The sequence below is a fragment of the Urtica dioica genome, chromosome 2 (genome assembly GCF_054948205.1).
Source record: "Urtica dioica subsp. dioica isolate 48M chromosome 2, U.dioica_male_clone48M_v1_H2, whole genome shotgun sequence".
Lineage (NCBI taxonomy): Eukaryota > Viridiplantae > Streptophyta > Magnoliopsida > Rosales > Urticaceae > Urtica > Urtica dioica.
The window spans coordinates 33,977,101-33,997,979 of NC_142757.1; the positions used below are offsets into that span (position 1 = coordinate 33,977,101).

At 36.8% G+C, this 20,879-nt stretch overlaps 1 protein-coding gene and 1 pseudogene across 1 annotated transcript; one reads left to right on the forward strand and one right to left on the reverse strand.

Moving 5' to 3' along the window:
* The first annotated feature begins 3,980 nt into the window (after nt 1–3,980).
* On the forward strand, nt 3,981–19,367 carry LOC149404494 (uncharacterized; annotated as a pseudogene).
* On the reverse strand, nt 13,047–14,444 carry LOC149404495 (uncharacterized). The gene is made up of 2 exons (XM_089603664.1): nt 13,790–14,444; nt 13,047–13,713 (listed from the first exon to the last, which is right to left on the reverse strand). Exons 1-2 carry the CDS (start codon nt 14,374–14,376, stop codon nt 13,047–13,049), a joined length of 1,254 nt encoding a protein of 417 aa, XP_089459790.1. The 5' UTR covers nt 14,377–14,444.
* Nucleotides 19,368–20,879: the final 1,512 nt, after the last annotated feature.

Sequence of the window (20,879 nt, forward strand, 5' to 3'; positions counted from 1 at the left end):
ATGCCACTCCATGAAGCATGTAGCCAACATGCGATAGAACGCCGGGCTTATTTGACATGCGTGGACCCCTAGTCGGATCAGAATCCGCTGGACGATCGCCGGGAACGGGAGGCGCAACCCGCAGACGAGACTCTCGACCGTCACGGCCGCGTACCCGTCCCGTGGACGAGAGGGCTGTTGGAATTGATCTAGGGTTCAAGAAAAAGTTTAACACTTCGGTAAGCGGCGGAATTTTAAAAATTTTCATTTACAAGTAAAACAGTTTTTACTAACATAGACAAAGTGCAAGCACATGTAAATAAAACTAATATGAGCATAATAAATTTACTAACCTCTTTAGAAGCTTGAACGTTGATGAGCCTTCGGAAGGTTGAAAACGTTCGTCTCCCTCGCAGCACGTCTCTCTTTCTTTCCTCGGCAACTCGAGCAACCACGAAAGTTTCTATCACTAAATCACTCGAAATAAAAGAAATTAGTGAGTGGACACTTTTAAACACTACGACTTAAGAACGAGTCTTGAAGTCGCAGAGCTAAACTCTAGGTCAAATGAGGACCTAGGTGCCAAAATAATAAAACGAAATTGAATAGAGAGAGAGAGAGAGAGAGAGAGAGAGAGAGAGAGAGAGAGAGAGGATCGGCCAAGCTAGAGAGAGAAGCTCTCAAATCTCTAGAACTTGGGATGAATGAAATGTGAAGAATGAGGCTCCTATTTATAGGAGAGGTCTCACCTTCAATAAGGTAGTTTCCTCTTCTATAGAATATCAAATATTCATGAGCCAATTTCCTCTTTTCCTCTATGAGATACTCGGCCAAGACAGCCTTCTAGAAGGCTTGGATTTGTTTCCTTTTTTGTTCCTTGCCTTGCCTTGACTCCCTCTTGGGCGCCCACTTGATTTCCTCTTAGGGGAAATTTGTTTCCTCTTTTTCTTTTGGCAAGTATCTTGATACATAAATGCACAAAATATTCTCTCTTTCTTTGGGTATTATGGGCGCCTATTTCAATCTAGAAGGGGCTTCTAGAAGCTCCTTCATTTGTTCATGACAACATGAAAAAGGCCCATTAAGAATTTTCAATAAAATTCTTATGAAATGAAATTAATCCACAAGGCCCAATTATTCTAATTTGGCCGAGTGACATTAAGTCATCAAATGACCTTGTCAAAAAATTTATTGACATTCATTTCATCCTATGTCTAAAAAGACAAAAATACCATTTTGACAATTTTCGTTCTTGTTTTGACTTAGCTTCCAGTTTAACTATTCCTACTCGATGTGATTCGTGACAGTGACCTCATGGATCCAAATGAACAAAGCTTGAGCTAAATACTTGGACTCTAAAGTTCACAAACCTTTTCCAAGTTTAGCTTAATGTCAACTGACTCCACTAAAGAGTTGACACTGAAAATATCTCGGTTCAAATGAATTTATTTTCTACTCAAGAATTCAACCTAATTGTAATGAGTGGATCCACAGAATATTATCATGTTTACCCTTCATGAATATCATCAGCTATTTACAAAATTACCATTTTACCCTTTTAGCTGTTATTTTCTCAACTCCTTTGTCGCTTGTGAATAAGTTAGAAACAATGTATTGACGAGGAGATAACAAGTCACATTGTTTCATCCAAAAGAGTCAAGACTCAATTTGGACAGTGGCCAGTTCATTTATTCACACTCCAAGGAACAAAGCATGAGGTGATATACATTGCATTTCAGCAATCTTGTACATGAATTCCATATCTATGAGAACTTCACAAAGTTACTCATGACATTCTCACAACTTAGTACTTCACCAATAGTCCTTGTTCGGAATCACATAGTGAGTCCGAACTCTGACTTTCTCAAATGAGAATACGTAAGGTGTGAAATGGCATGTCTCATTTCAGGATTAAGGTAAGCACGATGTAATTCATACATAGTGACTTCGAGACATAAGGGGTTAAATGGTTTGTTCTTATCTTGTCTCTAGAAGTGCACTGGTCAATTCAGTACCTTCAGAAGATACCTAGAAGAACTATAGAGTCTCCAACACTCAATGCCTCATAACCAGACATCATAGATTCTTCTAACAATCATACTAAGGTCAATAGTCATTTGACCCTTAGATTGCGAATATATCGTTTTAAGCAAACTACGAAGAGTTTGTTCATGCAAATCTACATTTGTCTCTTCGTAAGTTGTTAAGTTTGTTTATGGACTAAAAGACTAAGGTTTTATCATAAAGCTTAAGACAAGGAAGATTGAATGAACGTTTCAACTTTTATTAATAAAAAGGGAGTTACAAGCAAGAGTATTCATAAGACTATATCACTACAAGAAAAAAGGTTTTCAACGACATGTGTATAATGTCGTGGTAGAGATATCCCGACATTTTTTCACTTGTCGTTAAATGGGGGTGCCGGGGAAAGTATTTTACTTTTAATGACATTTTATAAGAGTCATAATTAATGTTGTAAATAAATTTAATGACATTTTTATATTGTCATAGTTTTTGTTGCGGATATTTTTAAAGACTTTTTTTTAATGTCGTAATCGGTGTTCTAAATTATTTTTATGACATTTTATACATGTCGCAGTTATTGTTGTAAATTAATTTGTGACAATTTTAAGATGTTATAATTATTGTTGTGAAAACTCTTTTAATGACATTTATATAAGTGTGGTGATTTATAAGATTGGATTTATTGCCTACATGTATAAATTGTTGTTGTTATGAATATCGTTGACGTGAGAAACATGTAGCTTTTCCTGTAGCTTTTCGTTTTCAAAATTATTTTATGTTATTTATGTAAGAAAGGCTGTGAAAATTTACTTGTACACTTATTCATTAAATATTTTGGATGTACATCGATTGAAAGAAAACTACTATGAACATTGCACAAAAAAAACGTATAGTACAATATCAAAAGCACGTTACACATAGTTAACACAATACATGTAAACAATGAGATATCTTGGATGATCTCATATCAATTTATCTAATATTTTGTCCCACTCTACTCTTGATGATCCTTGGGCTTCACCACATGCATTGAAACTTCTCCTGTAATCATTATATTCAATAAGAAATTCAGAATTAGTTGTAGTAAAGAATTATATATACATGTATATAGTTAAAAAAAAATTCGCCTACAAAAAATTGGAATAACAGACTAATTTAATTCATAAGTGGTGGTGTATCAAATCTATTAAAGAAAACACACTAGTAAAAGAGAGTAAACAATTTACTTTAATATCAATATAAATAAAGCTAATAAGAAAATTTTACCAGGGACTAAATGGGAAGTTCCCATTAAAAAACCTCACCTCTATCTGCGTAGGTCAGGTTCCAATTTCTCTCTTGTTTTCTTAGTACGCGGCCGTAATCGTAATCGTCTTCCTCTAACCCACTTGCCAAGCTCTCTTTCCCTCTCGAGATAGCGCCACCTCTGTTGACTCCCTTTTCCCCAAAGCCCTCCTCGACATTGAGAATTGGCTGTTTGCCTTTCACGAGATGGTTCCGTTGGGGTGTTCGTCGGTGCCGCAGACAGTACCCATATCAGAGTTGCCATTGTTGTGGAAAAATAAATCATGCGGTGGTGGAATCCTACACGACGCTGTTGATTCGGGCTGGTCGATTATTCTTGAGCGGTTAGTAGCCACGTTCTGATGTTTTGTTTTGTGAAAGAGTAATGGAAACAAAATATCTTTCTCTGATTTATTCCACGATCACTAGAAATACGGGGATCAGTTATTTATTTATTTTTATTTTTTTTGGCATGGTTATTTGTGTGGTAAATTAGAATAAATCAATATTTTTATTAATTTGTTAACCGTTCTTATTTACACGTTCCCATTAATATATATATATATATATATATATATATATATATATATATATATATATATGGTATACTAAAATATACATCACCATTATATCTCGTTACCTCGAAATTAGATTATCCACCGTCGTCTCTTTCTCTCTCTCTGCTGTCGACTATGGCTGAGGTACTTTATATCCATTTTATATTCTAATTTATATGGCTTGAATTGGTTAATAAATACTATTTAAAATATATGTCTTTCAGTCATCTAAAAAGGCCAAAAAAAGGTTGAAGAAACAAGTTCAAGCTGCTTTAGTATCCACAACACACAAGAACAGAACGCTGAGAATAATTGAGGCCTCAAATATTGCGCAAGAGGTACATGAGGTGGAAAACTCAATTGATAGAGGTATGAGAAACAAAAATCATTCAAAAGATGAAATGCGTAATAAATCCAACGGGAAAGAAAAAGATTTAGTAGGTGGTGACAAGAGAGCTAAAAAAATTGCAAGCTTAAGCTCAAGTGAATCAGAGTTTGATGACGATATTGATGATCTTTTCCCTGAAAGAAAAAAAGAAAGAGCTTTTGGGAAAGAGGAATCAATAAATCATTCAAAAATAAATAATAAACCTGAGAAGTCTAAGATTAATAGAGATGTAGAGTTATGTGAGTCAAGTTCTGGTTCATCAAAATCACACGAGGAAGCTGAATTTAGTGAAGTAAAAGAAAAGAAAAAAGTCAGGGGTCCAACACGGCTTGATATTCTTCCTGTGAGCGAGCAAAGACGTAAAAACGTCAGGTGGAATAGATTAGGACAACCAATTGGCAAGTCTTCAATCACACTCAGCTCTACGCTTGGAGTAATCGCAAGGCAATACCTTCCAATAACCATCAACAACTGGAAAAAGGTTGATAAGGAATTAAAAGAACGCTTGTGGAGTTTAATTCTGGTACGATTTATATTATATGTATAATTTCATATTTTTTCCCTTATAATCAGCTCTATCTTGCAACCATGTGTTTATAAGAGCTTATTTTAACATTTTATTAAATTGTTGCAAAACTGACCTTTGAGTTTTTCTTATGATTATGTAGCAAAAGTTCATAATTGACCAAATACACAAGACCTATATTATACGGCTTTTGGGAAGGTTATGGCGTGGATACAAAAGCGAGCTCTCTATACAAATAAGAAACCTTGCTAATTGTCCTAACATAGAGCATGAACTAACATTGTTGAAGCCGAATGATGTTAGTTCCGAAGAGTGGAATGAATTTATTCGGATGCGGCGATCTCGAGAATTCAAAGTATTTATCTCACATACTATCTTGATAAATTGTACTCATTATGAATCATGCTAGCTAGCTAGGTTTTTTATTAGTTGATCATCTTCTATTAATTTGGAAATGGAGAATCGCATAGAATTTTTTTATGCATATTCGTTAAACCCATTATTTTTTACTAGATGCCCAAATGTTTGAAGTGATTTTTTTCTCTTGATTGAAAACTTATGTGTTGATTGCTATTAGGAGAAAAGTGCAAACATGAGTAAAGTTAGATCAAAACAGAAGCATCCTCACACAACTGGAAGAAAAGGTTATGCAAGGCTCGAAATGGAATTAGTAAGTTTTACAACTACGCTGCAGTTTATAGGACGACTTAATTTTTCAGCTCGAAATGGAAGAAAGGGTTACGCGTTTGCCATAAATTTTTCTATTGATATTTTTATATAGTTACATGTTTTAATTGTACATGAGAGTTGATGTTATAATATTGCAGCGAAAAGAACAAAACAAAGACCACATTCCTAGAGTTGAAATTTGGTTAGAGGGGCATAAACGAAAGAATGGAAAAGCAATCAATGAGGCCGTGGAAGAAAAAATGGTATGTCATTATATATGTATAAGTACTGGAAAATTTATAAATGAACATAAAAAACTATATTTTTTGTTATAATTCAACATCTTTATGAGTAGAGAGAAATTGATGAGGATTCAAAGTCAGACGATACCGATGCCGTCCATCTCGAGGATGATGCATTGGGAAGAGTTTTAGGTCGTGAGCCTCCTGGATATGTGAGAGGCCGTGGATTTGGAGCCACATTGAAGAAACTAGAAGTGGAAGGTCATATCAAAAGCCTAAAGAAATCAGTGTACGACGAGTTGAGGGACCTTAAAGCATGGAAACAAGATATTGAAAGTCTACTGTCATCTGGCCGACTCTCTAAAACAGTAAGCTCAATCTATTTTATTTACATGTTTAAAGAGTGAGTTGACATCTCATTTTTTTATATAGCAGAATCAAGATGATACTAAAGATCATGCAAGTAAAGACTCTCCATCTACAAATGTACTGTAATTTGAAACGTGCATTTAAGTTTTTTTAATTATAATATTTTGGTTATGTTGATATATACACGCGTGTATTATATAGACAATTCAAGAAAATGGTCAGGAGATTCCAAGAAACAAATCTACTTGTAGACTGTTGCATTGGATAGGAACTGACGAATGTGTTGCCGAAGCTGAAATTGCGTCTACCGATCCAAAGATCATGGTACACCATGTGCCCCTTGGACCTGATTGCTATAAAGTATGGGTTACAAGTATACTAGTACCAAATGCTCCGTTTTATCGACATTCAAATGAATTTACTAGTCTTGATGATGCGAAAGGAAGTACGATTGCGTGGCCACACAAATTTGTTATATCTTAGTCTTAATGATGTGAAACGAAGTACATTTATTGTTTGAAATTTATATTGTGTGTAATTCATACTCATTCTCAGTAACCTCTCAAATATTTATTTATGACCTCTTATTCCTTATGATAATCTTCTTGCCAAATATTTATGTATTTTTTTTTTTTGAAGGATTGTAATTTATGTAATATACAGTTTGCCGCTTGAGCATAAATCTTTAGAAGTTTTGATTGCCATAAAATGTATCCTTGAATATTTATCAAAAGTGGTGTAAGTAATAATCAATTCATGAATATTTCATATATATTTCTATGTCAACTAGGGCATTAAATTATAAATAAAAACTGATTTCGAAATATGATCAAAAGAGAACACAACGAGGACCATTATTGATACATTTCGGAAAGCCCATAAAGAAATTGAAAGCCCAAATACAACACAACATTAGTAAGAACGATATAACAACCACAGCACCGCATATCCGAAAAAAAGCAACGCAAATAAATTGTTTCAACACAGCCGTTCAAGCTTGGCAAATCCGACCACTTTACCCAGGCAGTTTTGAACAATCAAACTAGACCTCTTTAGCACATCTGATATTTCATTACGCACCATTCTTGCGGCCGTAAATATTTTCATCTCTTCGTATATTTCATTACAGGTAATAATTTCTTAAAACTTTTGTTTTAGTTTTTTTTCCCTTGTTTTTTTGTTTATTCAGATTCATATATTTATTTATAATTGAGCTCACAAATCCGACCTCCTTACCCTAATAATCTCACGCTCTTATTATTTGCTTGCTCATGTCCATGTTGAATTGGTTAAAAAGGCTTGGGATTTGCCTCTGTTCTGGAATATTTGAACAGCTCCACACCATCAATTTTCAATTTAGACCTGACCTCAACGTCACCATTCTTTTATTTTTGGATCTAATTGCACTGCTGAGGTAAACAAAATTTCAACTTTTTTCTCACCAATTAATACTCATTACATATTGGATATATATTAAAATATATTGATCTGAATAAGTTTGTATATATTTTTTAAAAATATATTGATCTGAATAAGTTTTTATATATTTTTTAAATATATATTGATGGTTCGATTATGAAATATACAGTAGATTACGAACCAGAAACTTGTGTTACCATGTACAAGATGGACAAAACTTGGACAACTTATGAAAGGTACAATTTAATATATTTACTAGAATTGCAAGTATGTGTTTATAGGAACCTTTATAACAACCTTTGTTATTTTATTTACAGGTATACACAAAAATATAGAGATGGAGTTAGACGTTTTATTGATGATGCAAGAAAGCATGCAAGAAATCAAGAAAAGATTATTTGTCCATGTGCTAAGTGCAAGAATCTGTCTTCCAAAACTCACGAAGAGCTTTATGAAGATCTGATTATCAATGGCTTTGACCCATTATACAAGGTATGGGTACTACATGGTGAGCCTTCAACATCGGTCAATGAAAGTATAGATACGTCAAAGGCATATAGAATGTTTCAAGATTCATATGTTGGCAATGAGAATCAACCTGACTATTCTGAAAGAAGAGATCGTCCAGATTTTCGTAAGACTTATGAACAAGCTGAACTTCCTTTATATTCAACTTGTAAAAGTCACACGAAATTCTCAGCAACAATGGCCTTGTACAATCACAAAGCCGAGAATGGTCTCTCGGATAAGGGTTTTGATGAGCTTCTTCAAATTATTCGCAGTCTGTTACCGACCGACAATATACTTCCCGATTCTTTGAACACGGTAAAGAGTTTCCTGAAGGAGTTCAATTTAGGGTATGAAAAGATTGAGAAATTTCATTTTCTAGACCCAAAAACTATGAAAATATCACCATTAGACCCATTACTTAAAAAATATCCAATATTGGACTTTTGGACACATTTCGGACAAAAATACCCTCATTTCAAAATAAACCCTATCTTCTTCTCCAACCACACCATTCTCACTCTCTCACTCTCACTTTCTCTCCAACCACAACCACACCCATTCCGACGCCCATTCCGACGAAACCACACCCATTCCGACGCCAACCACACCCATTTCGACGAGTTCCGACACGCCTCCGACCGAAGCTCCGTCACGCCTCCGACCGAACCACCATAGCTCCAACCTTCACCAAATGACAAAAAAGGTTAGTTTTTTTATAGTTTTTTCATGGTTTGATTAGAGTAGGAATGATAGGATACAAGATTTGAGTGGTTGTTAGTTATTTTAGGTTGATTTGAATGAGATTTGGAGGTGAATTTTTTTTTTTTTTTTTTTAATTTTTGGGAAATTCCGATGAATCCCATCGGAATTCATCGGAAACTGTCGGATCCGACAGTTTCCGATGAATTCATCGGAAATTTCCGACCAATTCCGACGTTTTCCGACCTCTTCCGACAGTTTTTTTTTTTTTTTTTTAATAATTTAAGATAAATAAAGAGTTTTTTGTATTTTTTTAAATGATGAACAACATAATTAATCTAATTAGTTGTTTGTGTAATTAATGATTAGTTTTTTTTAATGATTAGTTTTTTTTAATTATGAACATCACAAATAGTTGTTTTTTTCTAATTAATGATTAATTGTTTTTTTTTATTATGAACAACAATTGTTTTTTGTAAGTATATTTTTTAAATGATGAACAACATACAAATTAGTTGTTTTATATAATTAGTTTTTTTTAATTATGAATTCTTGGAGTTATGAAGTTTGTTGTTTTTTTTTAATTATGAATTCATGGAGTTATGTTTAATTCTATTAATATTTTGTGATAATTAAATATGTAGGATAAATTGACGTATTTATGCGACCACGACTTTGCCGGTCGAATCACGTACGGTGGTTCGGGGCATATTAAGACGGTGAAAGAAAAATTCATCGATCTCGGTCTACTTCAAAGGGTCGCGGAGAGTCCCTTCGCTCAATTCTTCGAAGGGAGCACACTAAACTTTTCTACGGTACTTCTACACTCTCTTCTTCTACGTAAGATCCATCCAACAAAAAGGGGGGAGATTCATTTCGGAATAGGAAATAAACGCGTGAGATTCGGGAGACTCGAATACGCATTGATAACCGGAATGAGCATGGAAGATGGTCCATCGAAGGAGGAGCAGAATGAGCGGAGGAGCGATAGGCTCATTAAAGATTACTTGAACGGCGTGTCAAACGCCAAGTTCGACGCCTTGATTAGCGCGTTCAAGACATGTCAAGATCCAAACGACGCGTACAAGCTTGGATTATGTGTGTTTGTCTTGGGATATCTCCTTGGACTAGAACACAACAAGGCAGTCAACGACAAGTACCTATACATGGTTGAGGATTTGCCGTTCTTCTATTCTCTGCCATGGGGGAACATCTCGTGGGCTGAGACGATGTCTTCCCTCTTAGTAAACTTGCTGCGGTACTACAAACGAGTAAAGGAGAAATCTCTCAAAGAGAATGTCCTACAGAAGGAGGCGAAGTATTCCCTATCAGGGAATTTGCACGCGGTGCAATATTGGGCGTTCGAGGCGATCCTGGAGATTGGTCAGCAGTTCGGGAATAATGCCGGTGTTCGAGTACCGAGGATGAATTCTTGGTCAAGCACTCGAGTGATCACGCGCAAGGACGTGGAGAAGGTTTTGCTCAAAAAAACGGTAATTTATAATTTTTAAAAATATTTTATAACTACAATTATCTAACTTATAAATTTTAATAAATTTTGTTGTCTTGTAGCTCGGTGTTTTTCAGATGTTGAGACCACGGACCGGAAAGCGCGAGTTCTTCGAGCTACTAGAGACGCAACTCAGTCAATCACTCTATCCGACTGAAGGCGAAGACGTGGTTGAGCCACGTAATATCGAGGAAGAGATTGACTTAGTAGAGTCAACGGCGAAAGAAGCCGGCGTGCTCAGACAAGACGAAGAGGAGAAGTTGTGGAGTGATGAAGACGATGACGAAGCCGATGTAAGTTCTAGTTTATTTATTAATTAGTGATTAGTTTATAATTTATTAATTAGTTAGTAGATTATTTACTAATAAATTTTATAATTATATAATTTATTAATTAGTTAGGCTAGATTATTTATTAATAAGTGATTAGTTTATAATTTATTTAGTAGTTAGTAGATTATTTATTAATACGTGATTAGTTTATAATTTATTAAGTAGTTAGTAGTTTATTTATTAATTAGTGATTAGTTTATAATTTATTAAGTAGTGATTAGTTTATAATTTATTAAGTAGTTAGTAGTTTATTTATTAATTAGTGATTAGTGTATAATTTATTAATTAGTTAGTAGATTATTTACTAATAAATTTTATAATTATATAATTTATTAATTAGTTAGTAGATTATTTATTAATAAATGATTAGTTTATCATTTATTAATGAGTAAGTAGTTTATTATTATTCATTTCAGTTCGAACTTCCCGATCATCCCGCACCTCCCGCTCGTCCCGATCATCCCGCTCCTCCCGAGAGTCACGATCATCCCGCACCTCCCGCTCGACCCGATCATCCTGCTCCGTGGGCTTTGACGGAGAATATGTGGAATCAAATGATACATTCTCAGGCAACCGTCTTGAGAGCACTGAGTACGAACGGTCGCAGGCTAGAAAGAATGAGGCAAGATCAGTTTAGTATTAATTTTCGTTTAATAAATAAGTTTCTAATCAGTCGTTTCTATAAATGTTTAGTTTCTTATTCAGTATTTTGTGTCACAATTTATAGCTTGACATGCTTGAGAAGATAAACATCATGTTCGAGGACGTGACAGGTTTACCTCCGGGGCCGTTACCAACTACGCAAGCTGGTTCACGCCGTCGACATCGATCGCGTAGTCCTCCTCCTCCTGGTCCTCCTGATCCCCTAGTCCTCCTAGTTCTCCTAGTCCTCCTCCACCACCTCCTCCTCCTTCACAGCCGTCCTCTTCGACAAAGGCGCCTTACTCGACTTCATCGTCGAAGAAGCCGTCCTCTTCGACAATACCGCCTTCTTCGACTCCATCGTCGAAGAAGCCACCCTCTCCGAAAAGGAAACGTTCATGACGGCTCGATGTATCGGAAAAGACGCTACCATTGTCAACCCTAGCGCAGAAGAGGCTGAGGTCGGAAAGCGACTCGGTACGAACACCATCTCAGAAGCGTCACCGAAAAGATACTTTTCCCTCCGATTTCACAGACCCGACGCGGCCGAAATACTCCTCAGAGGTGCGGGTAACGCCGTTCAGACCATTGAAGGAACCAAAAACTTCTGATTGGAATGACTGCGTGAAGTGGACCCGCACTTCTAAACTTGAGGGAAAGTTATTGGGCCGAGTTTATGTGAAGGTCGCTGATGTGGAGACCGACTTCTTCAAGCTCCTTTTGGAAAATGGAAAATGGCTAACAGATACGGTAAGTTCAATTACATTGAGTACGTTTATAAAAAAAAGTTAATTAATATGTTTGTTGTTTCATACACGATTACAGCATATTGATACTATCCTGGATATGCTTCGGAGACGCCAGCGACAGTATGCAGAGTATCGTCAAGACATATGTGTCATGGATAGCCGGTGGGTCCAAAACGTATACGGTCGTTATACGAAGCAAGAGGAAAACAAGAAGATAGCCGCAGAACAAGACACAGAGGTGGAGCTCGTAGAATGGGATCGCAAGGTCGTGTTCGACCCGATGACTGGCTGCAGAGATTCCCAAGTCATTCCGTGGACTAGAGCGCGAGAGATCTTGTATGTCGTCAACTTCAAGAACATGCATTGGTTCACGTTCCGGGTCAATCTTCAAGAGTGGACCATAACCGTCTTGGATTGCCAGAAAGATATTGTGAATATGCAACACAATTCAGTTGATTTTAACACGATGATGGAGGTTAGTAAATGAGATCTCTAGTAAATACTCTTATGAACTTTATGTCTATTATCTTACATTATTATAACATTATTATGTTAACGTAGAATTGGAAACGAGCGTTGCCGACGGTTATGGCAATGTCGGGGATGTTCACCGAGCATCCAAAGGCGGAGCGAGAACTAGATGGCGGCGAAATTCGACTTCCTGAGTTTCTATGGCTAGTCGATCAAAAAGTGCCACAATGTGTGACAAGGTATGTAATTTGAATAAGAACAAGATTATGAGTATTTTGTGTATAAATTTTGTGGTTTTGTCTTTCAGTGGTGATTGCGGGATGTTCGCAATCAAGTATGTGGAGCACATCCTTGTTGGCGTGGGGTTTGATACACTTCTAAGCGAGAACATGAGGACGTTCAGGAAGAAATGGTCGACCGATTTATTTTTCCAATTAGAAGCGCGATGATATGTATTCATTAAATTTTTGGATATTTTGTGTCATTAAATATTTTAAAATGTTATGTTAATGTTCGCTATGAAAATATATGATAAATAGTAAATATAAATTATATGAAATTACATAAAGATGAAGTTCACCTTAAACTACAAATATTCAACAAAACACGTACAAAAGTTGTCAACATAGAAATGCGTCTTTAATTCAAAACAAACAAAATAAAAGATAAATGTTGTCACTCTCTCCAAGTGCACGTCTTCCTGTTATGGCCCATACCACCACATTTATCACATTTGCGGTGAATAACAACTTTTTCGCCTTGCGAAGGATAACGATTGACCCTGCGCCTTCCTTGTTTACTTTTCTTCGGTCGACCGGCTTGTTTCTTTTCAATTGGTTCTGACACCTTCATGTTCTTTATGTCATCCGGAACGTTCCATTGGTCTTCGTTCCCAACAGGATATATGGATTCCTTGTACATCTCAATCCATGTTTCCTTCGAATAGAAAGGACTGCATAAAGAATAGATGTCGACACTCCTGTGTTGTGCAGATGCAATGGCATGCTCGCATGGGATTCCAAGTAGTTGTGGTAGGCCGCACATGCATGTCTTTCTCAATAAATCAACATCAAAGTCACCTCTCTCGTCTTTTACATGACATTCATACATACCGAGTCCATATGTATTGACGAATTGTGCCTTATTGTTTAGATGGGCGAGATTGTCTTGAAACTTCGGGGACAGTCTTGTATCACATTTTCTAGCCATTTCCTCTCGATCAAAAAACCACGTTTGAAGTGTGAATCTAATAAACTCAAGCAACGTGGTAATTGGAAACGTTCTAGCATTCCTCGTCTTATTGTTGAAGCTTTCTGCATTATTACTTGTCATTATATCGTACCTATATACACAGTTACATATTAGCGACGTTCTAGTTAAAACACTTGTAATGACAAAGGGAAAAGTTTTAGTTTTACCGTTTTCCAGGAAAAAATGCTCTTGCCCACCGATCAAAACCGACTTCCTCGAGATACTTAGCCATCTCGACATCTTTTCTCCTCAATTGCTGAAAATGAGCTTCGAAAGCCCTCTTATTGAAGGCATAAGCGGCTTCATACAGTTCAATTCCACAATGATCGGTCTTGAATTTGTGTTGGACATTTAGTTTGAGATGATGGAAGCATGCTCCATGAGGGATGCCGGGAAACACCACTTCGACGCCATGTATGATGCTAACATGTCGATCGGATATGAACACCAACTCTTCAACGTCTTCACCGATAGCTTCTCTCAACTTTCTTAAAAACCAAATCCACGAAGCATGACACTCGCTATCTACTACCCCGAATGCAAGTGGATATAATTGTGAATTAGCATCCATCGCAATTGCGCATAACAACTGTCCACCGTATTTTGTCTTCAAAAATGAACCGTCTAGTGATATCACCGGTCGACAAGACTTGAATCCTCTACGACACGCCCCAATAGAAAAGAACGCGTACTTGAATCTATCGCCATCTTTCACAAACGCAGTCAGAGTCCCAGGGTTCTTCTGCTCCAACATGTATAGCCAAGATGCTAACTTCTGATAAGATTCTTTTGGCGTACCCCTTACGTATGAAATTGCTTTCTCCCTGGTTCTCCAAGCTTTCAAGTACGATATGTCAACACCCCATCTTGTCTTGACTTCCTCTCTTACGTTATGTGCCGAATACTCAGCCATAGAGCTAATATTGTACTTATCTTTAAAGACGTGACCAATAACCCATGGTGCAGCTCCTCTATGTCCTTCTGTTCGAACCACATGCGCACAAGAATGTCTACTCTCGTACGACGTAATCTGCCACATTTCAGACCACTGCACAACACCCCTCAGCTTCCAAGTGCACATCTCATTTTTGCATATGACATACCATCTACTTCTCGAAGAGGATTTCACTCTAAACTCGAAATTATTTTTTAGAGCAAAAACATGAATCTCTTGCTTCATCTGCTTCTTGGACTCAAACTCCTTCCCAAGGTACATTTCTTCTGTGCTACCTATTGCATTCAATGGTTATAATACATATAACATTACATTTTTCATTTAAGAATATAAGTACATCTCATTCTTAATACCTGTCGAAGAATTTGGCAACCGACTTAGATCGTCATTATGTTCTTCCTTGACAAAATCATCGATTGTGAACTCAGGGGCTTTCCATGAATAAGGCACGCAATCTGTTGGTGGTACAACTTTATGAGGGTTACGTGATTGTTCACCGTGTCTCGATGGTTCACCCTGTCCCGATGGTACTGTAAAATGTTTTACAAAATCTTCATATTCTTCAGTGTTCACGAACTCTTCAAATTCTGTTCCTTTGTCATAGTTGTTTCCATCATCTAGGTCAAACTTGTCGTCATCATCCAGATCGTTGTTGTGGTAGTCATATCTATCACGCTTGTATACTTCATCGTCTCGGTCATCTATTCGACTGTTGCACACATGATTATCATCTCGATCATTTGTAATAAGATTATGTTGTCTCTTGTTGAGTTCAACACGAGACAATTCTTCGTTCATGACATTTTTCCCTTTATCTTTTTTTTTGGAGTTAACGCCTTGACTTCTTTCGATACCAAAGTTACACAAAGTGCATAACTTCTACGACTTTTATTCTTCGTATAATACTTAACGTCCATATCGTCCTTCAACAAAGCAGGCTCAATTGGCATATTACCAGCCTCATATGGAACTTCAAACTTTAAGTCATACTTTGATCTGTCTATATCGACTCTCTTGTACACCTTGTCGACTAACTCCATGTAGGTTGTCTCTTTCGAAACTTCAAGCGGAAATGTTCTCGCGTTTTTGAACACGTATAAGTGTCCATTTCTCTCCCACGTGCCGTTAACCATCAATAAAACTGCAAGAAATATCAAAAAATGCATTAAACTTTGATTTTTTCCAAACTCATCGGAATTGGTCGGAACCGGTCGGAATTGGTCGGAACCGGTCGGAATCGGTCGGAAACGGTCAGAAACCATCGGAAATTTGGTCTTGTCGGAATGTGTCGGAAAGTGTCGGAATTTGTCGGAATTTGTGGCTTAAATTTCATCGGAATTTTTACATGATTTTCATCCGAAAAGGTCGGAATTCATCGGAAATAACGTTAAATTCCGGAAACTTTTACCTACATCTACCAACTTTATTTTTTCTATACAAGCTATATGACTAAAGCAATAAAAGATGAATGGAGAAGCATACTTACCCATTTTGAAGGAATTACACCAATTGGATACGCGAAATGATGAAAAAATGATAGAGAATGAGAGAGAATGAGAGAGAATGAGAGAAGTAGAGAATGAATTTTTTTTAGTAGTGTTATATGGTCTTGTAAGGGTGTTTTTGTCCGAAATGTGTCCAAAAGTCCAATTTTGGATATTTTTTAAGTAACGGGTCTAATGGTGATATTTTCATAGTTTTTTAGTCTAGAAAATGAAATTTCTCAATAGATTGATGCTTGTGTGAATGATTGTTGCTTGTTCAGGAAGGAATATGAACATTTAGAAAATTGTCCCAAATGTGAAACATCACGGTGGAAGCTCACAAGTTCCAACGAGCCGCAAGGAGGTGTGTCTGCAAAAGTGTTGCGCTACTTTCCAATTATACCGAGGTTGCGAAGGATGTTTAGTTTGGCTGAAACATCAAGGCAATTAAGATGGCATTACTCTCACAGGAGCGACGATGGGAAGATGAGACATCCAGCTGATTCGCTTGCTTGGAACACTATTGACAAAAAAAAACCCGAGTTTGCTTATGAGCCAAGAAATCTAAGGTTTGGTCTCGCAACTGATGGATTTAATCCTTTCAAAGGTCTTAATACTACTTATAGTTGTTGGCCAGTGATATTATGCATATACAATCTTCCACCAGAGGTTTGCATGTCGTACGAAAACTTGATGTTGTCATTGCTCATACCGGGGCCAAATCAACCTGGAAATAACATAGATATCTATTTACAGCCACTAATTGATGACTTGAAGGAGCTCTGGATGACAGGTGTTGATGTGTTCGATGCAGAAACAAATAAAGAGTTTAACTTAAAAGCAGTTCTTATCTGGACAATACATGACTTTCCAGCTTATGGAAATGTATGTGGGTGTACTACAAAAGGTGAATTTGCGTGTCCTGTATGTGCAATTGATACATCTTCAGTTTGGTTAAATCATAGCAGAAAAACAGCATACATGGGTCATAGACGATTGCTTCCCCGAAATCACAAATGGCATAATAACGCTACATCTTTTGATGGAACCAAAGAAGATCGAAGGCCTCCGATACCGTCAAGTGGTACTGAGATACTAGAGACCCTGCAAAGTGTAGCTAATGAGCGGGAGAGAATCTCGATGGAAGCTGCAAAGGAGAAAAATGTGAAAAAAAAGAAAGATTAAAGTTGAAAAACCCAAAGGATTAATGAAAATGTGGAAGAAGAAATCCATATTTTTTGAGTTGCCATATTGGGAGGTGAGTTTTTCAAAAATATTATAGATCTAACGAACTTGATTTTTTTTAATTATATTTATTATAATGTGTTATTTGTGTGTTTCATTATAGGTATTAGATCTTCGGCACAATTTGGATGTCATGCATATTGAGAGGAACGTTTGTGAGAGCATAATAGCTACATTATTGAATATTAAAAGAAAGTCAAAAGATGGGGTTGAATCTCGCAAGGATTTACAGGACATGAACATAAGGAAAACATTACATCCTGAAGAGAAAGGTAATCGTACTTATCTTCCGCCTGCGCCATATTTGTTATCGAAGCGTGAGAGAAAATTATTTTGTGAGAGATTGCACAATTTGAAGCTACCACATGGTTACGGATCAAATATTCGAAAGTGTATCCATATCAAAGAATGCAAAATAGTCAGTTTCAAATCTCATGACTATCATATGATGATGCAACAATTGCTCCCTACTGCCTTGAGATGACTTTTGCCGAAAAAAGTACGATTCGCTATCTTTCGATTGTGTTCATTTTTTAATGAAATTTGTCAACGAGTGGTTGATAAAAAAAAAATTGAAAAGTTAGAAAGCGAGATTGTAGAAACGTTGTGCACACTAGAGATGTATTTTCCTCCTAGTTTTTTTTATGTTATGATTCATCTTACGATGCATCTTGGACGAGAAGTACGAATTTATGGCCCTGTTCACTATAGGTGGATGTATCCATTTGAGAGGTAATATGTTGTAAAAAAATATTTATTTTGAGTTATTTGATATGATATCAATTAGAATCTTAATTTGTTTTCTTCTATTAATGTCTCTTGGACAGGTATATGAAGATTTTGAAAGGTTACGTAAGAAATTATGCACGACCAGAAGGATGCATAGCAGAAAAGTACTTGATTGATGAGTCAATGCGATTCTTTCGTATTTACACAGATTGTGACACAACCTTTAATACAGAATCTTGCAATGAAGATGATACAGTTGTTGGAGGTCGTCCACTTTTTAAAGGGAAGGCGAAGGAATTCTCAGACAAAATGCTTAAGACTGTTCACAGACATGTCTTATTTAATATTGCTGAAGCTGAGTCCTTTGCAACGTAAGTAAAAAAATTTGAATTTATTCATAGTACGCTTCATTCAATTTCAATAATATACATATTAATTTTCTTTATTAACAACAATGTAGAATGCACCTTGATGAGCTGAAACATAACAATAAGCGATTGTTGCGAGATAGTAACATGTTGCAGAAGTTACATTATGATACATTTCCTTCATGGTTATTAGAAAAGATTAGTTTCTACAGCTCATTAAATGTTGTATATATTTTTGTTTCGGCATAAAATATGTTTTTTTTACGTTGCAGATTAGTAACAATACTCGTAATCCTGGTGCGATACCAACATCTGATACACTACAGTGGTTTGTACATGGTCCTCGACGAGTTTACATGTCACATAAAGGTGACATAATTAACGGTAAACGTTATCATACTTTTGACATGGAAAGGACTACACAAGGCTACGGGGTTTCCGTGGATGCAGAGACCATTTGTAGATCAAGTTCACGAGACACAGCTCATGTTCGTACTAATGTCTCGTATTTTGGCATCATAAGATAGATAATTTTGCTCGATTTTCACACGTTTAGATTACCCGTATTTCGATGTGATTGGGCTAATACAGTGTCAGGTGTCAAAGAAGAAGAAGGTTTTACAGTTGTGAATCTTCATGATGGGCTGAATCAATTTCATAGAGATCCATTCATTCTAGCTACTCAAGCAAGACAAGTATTCTATTCTAGAGAAAACGAGTCTTCGAACTGGTACGTCGTGATGAGAGCTCCACCAAGAGGATTTCACGAGCTAGATGCCTTTGATGAGAATGTTTATACTAGTTTTATACCGAATGATGTAAGTAAACTTGTCACAGACAACATGGATGATGATGAAGAGTCATATGTTAGGGAAGATTGTGAAGGTACTTTTGTTTAGTACGAAGTAAAGCAGTTTAGTATTTTTATTATTTCTAATTTTTGGTTAAAAATGTTCAGTTTTAAAAATATATTCTCTATTTATTTTCTTGTAATTGATGATTGGATTTGAGTATATTGTTATTTCAAATATCATGTTTTATTATTCTTATTGATATTGCTTAGGTTTTCTTCTCGTATGAATGATGTATTTTATATTTGGTTTTATTTCACAATGCAATTATAATCACATGTATTATATTATATTGTACATATACGTAAATGTAATCATATCTATAGAACAAATAATTTTCTTATTATTTTAAGAAATCACAAAATGCATAAATTAGTTGACTACCTTTACTAGCTAGTCCTCAAAAGAAATGTTTGTAACATAGTTCAATTTTATTTTTTATTAATTAAATCTGACATGAATTTATCTATATATTCATACAACGACATGAATATAAATGTGTCACTAAAAGTATTTTTCATGACATTTTTAAATGTCACTATACTGAAGATTTAACGACATTGAATTACGTACGACAACATGGAAAAAAAATGTCACTAAAAAGTATAACAACATGTTTATAATGTCATTATTTCCAAGCGTTAATGACATTAAATTATTGTCGGCAAACTTACAAACAATGACATTTTACTTTTAAATGTCGCCAAATTTTCTATTGTAACTACATTTGGCGACATTTTTAATAAAAATGTCATTGTACACATGAATTAGCGACATTTAATTATAAATGTCATCAATTTTGTGTGGGGAAAAGTCACTTTTCTTGTAGTGTATATATGACATTAAATGTACATAAATACACACTGCAACTCTTCTTGTGGGCACCATTGACGACAAGGGCCTGTCCTCGGGGGCAGGTCTAAGCAGCCCCACCGAGGGAGGGATGTTATACGTCTCCCAGAGCGTGCTAAAGACTCGGGAAGTGAGTGTGCTCGCGGCATCGATTCCCCTGCAGTCTAGGCCGAAGGGGGCAACAGAGTCGCCTACTCCGTACATGCGGGTCCTCTCCAGAGACCTGGCATAGGTATAGCCCGAGGCCTCCGCGGACTCAAAAGCCGACCAGGCCGTTTCCAGTACCTTTCCGTTACATTTCTCCTTCCCCCTCGCGGGAGGAGCCTCCAAATCCTCTTCGGGGCCATCTGAGCCCGACCCTAGGGGATCGTCGGAATAAATCTCGTCCAGAAAAGATTCGGACGGCACTATCGCAAGCTCAGCACCCGAGGCATCTAAAGTAGACGCCCGGGGAAGCCCAGCACTCACCATCGCTTCACCTCGCTGCTTGAGCGAGGGGGCGTCAAAGGACGCCTCACGGGAAACCAGGTTGATCACCAGCCGCGACGAACGCGAGTCTTTGGACCCTTCATCCTCCCCTTCGGGGCCGCACCTGGTAGGTAGGCTGCTCCTGGGCCCCGCCAGCTCGGCTATCGCCGCGGCATCAGTCTCCAACTCTACGAGCCATTTGTCGGCTGCGCCAGAGTCTTCCTCGACAAAAATGGGAATCCCGTCGAGTTCCTTAAAGGGACCCTTGGCCGCCCCCCAAAAATCTGGGAGAGGGCAGGAAGAGT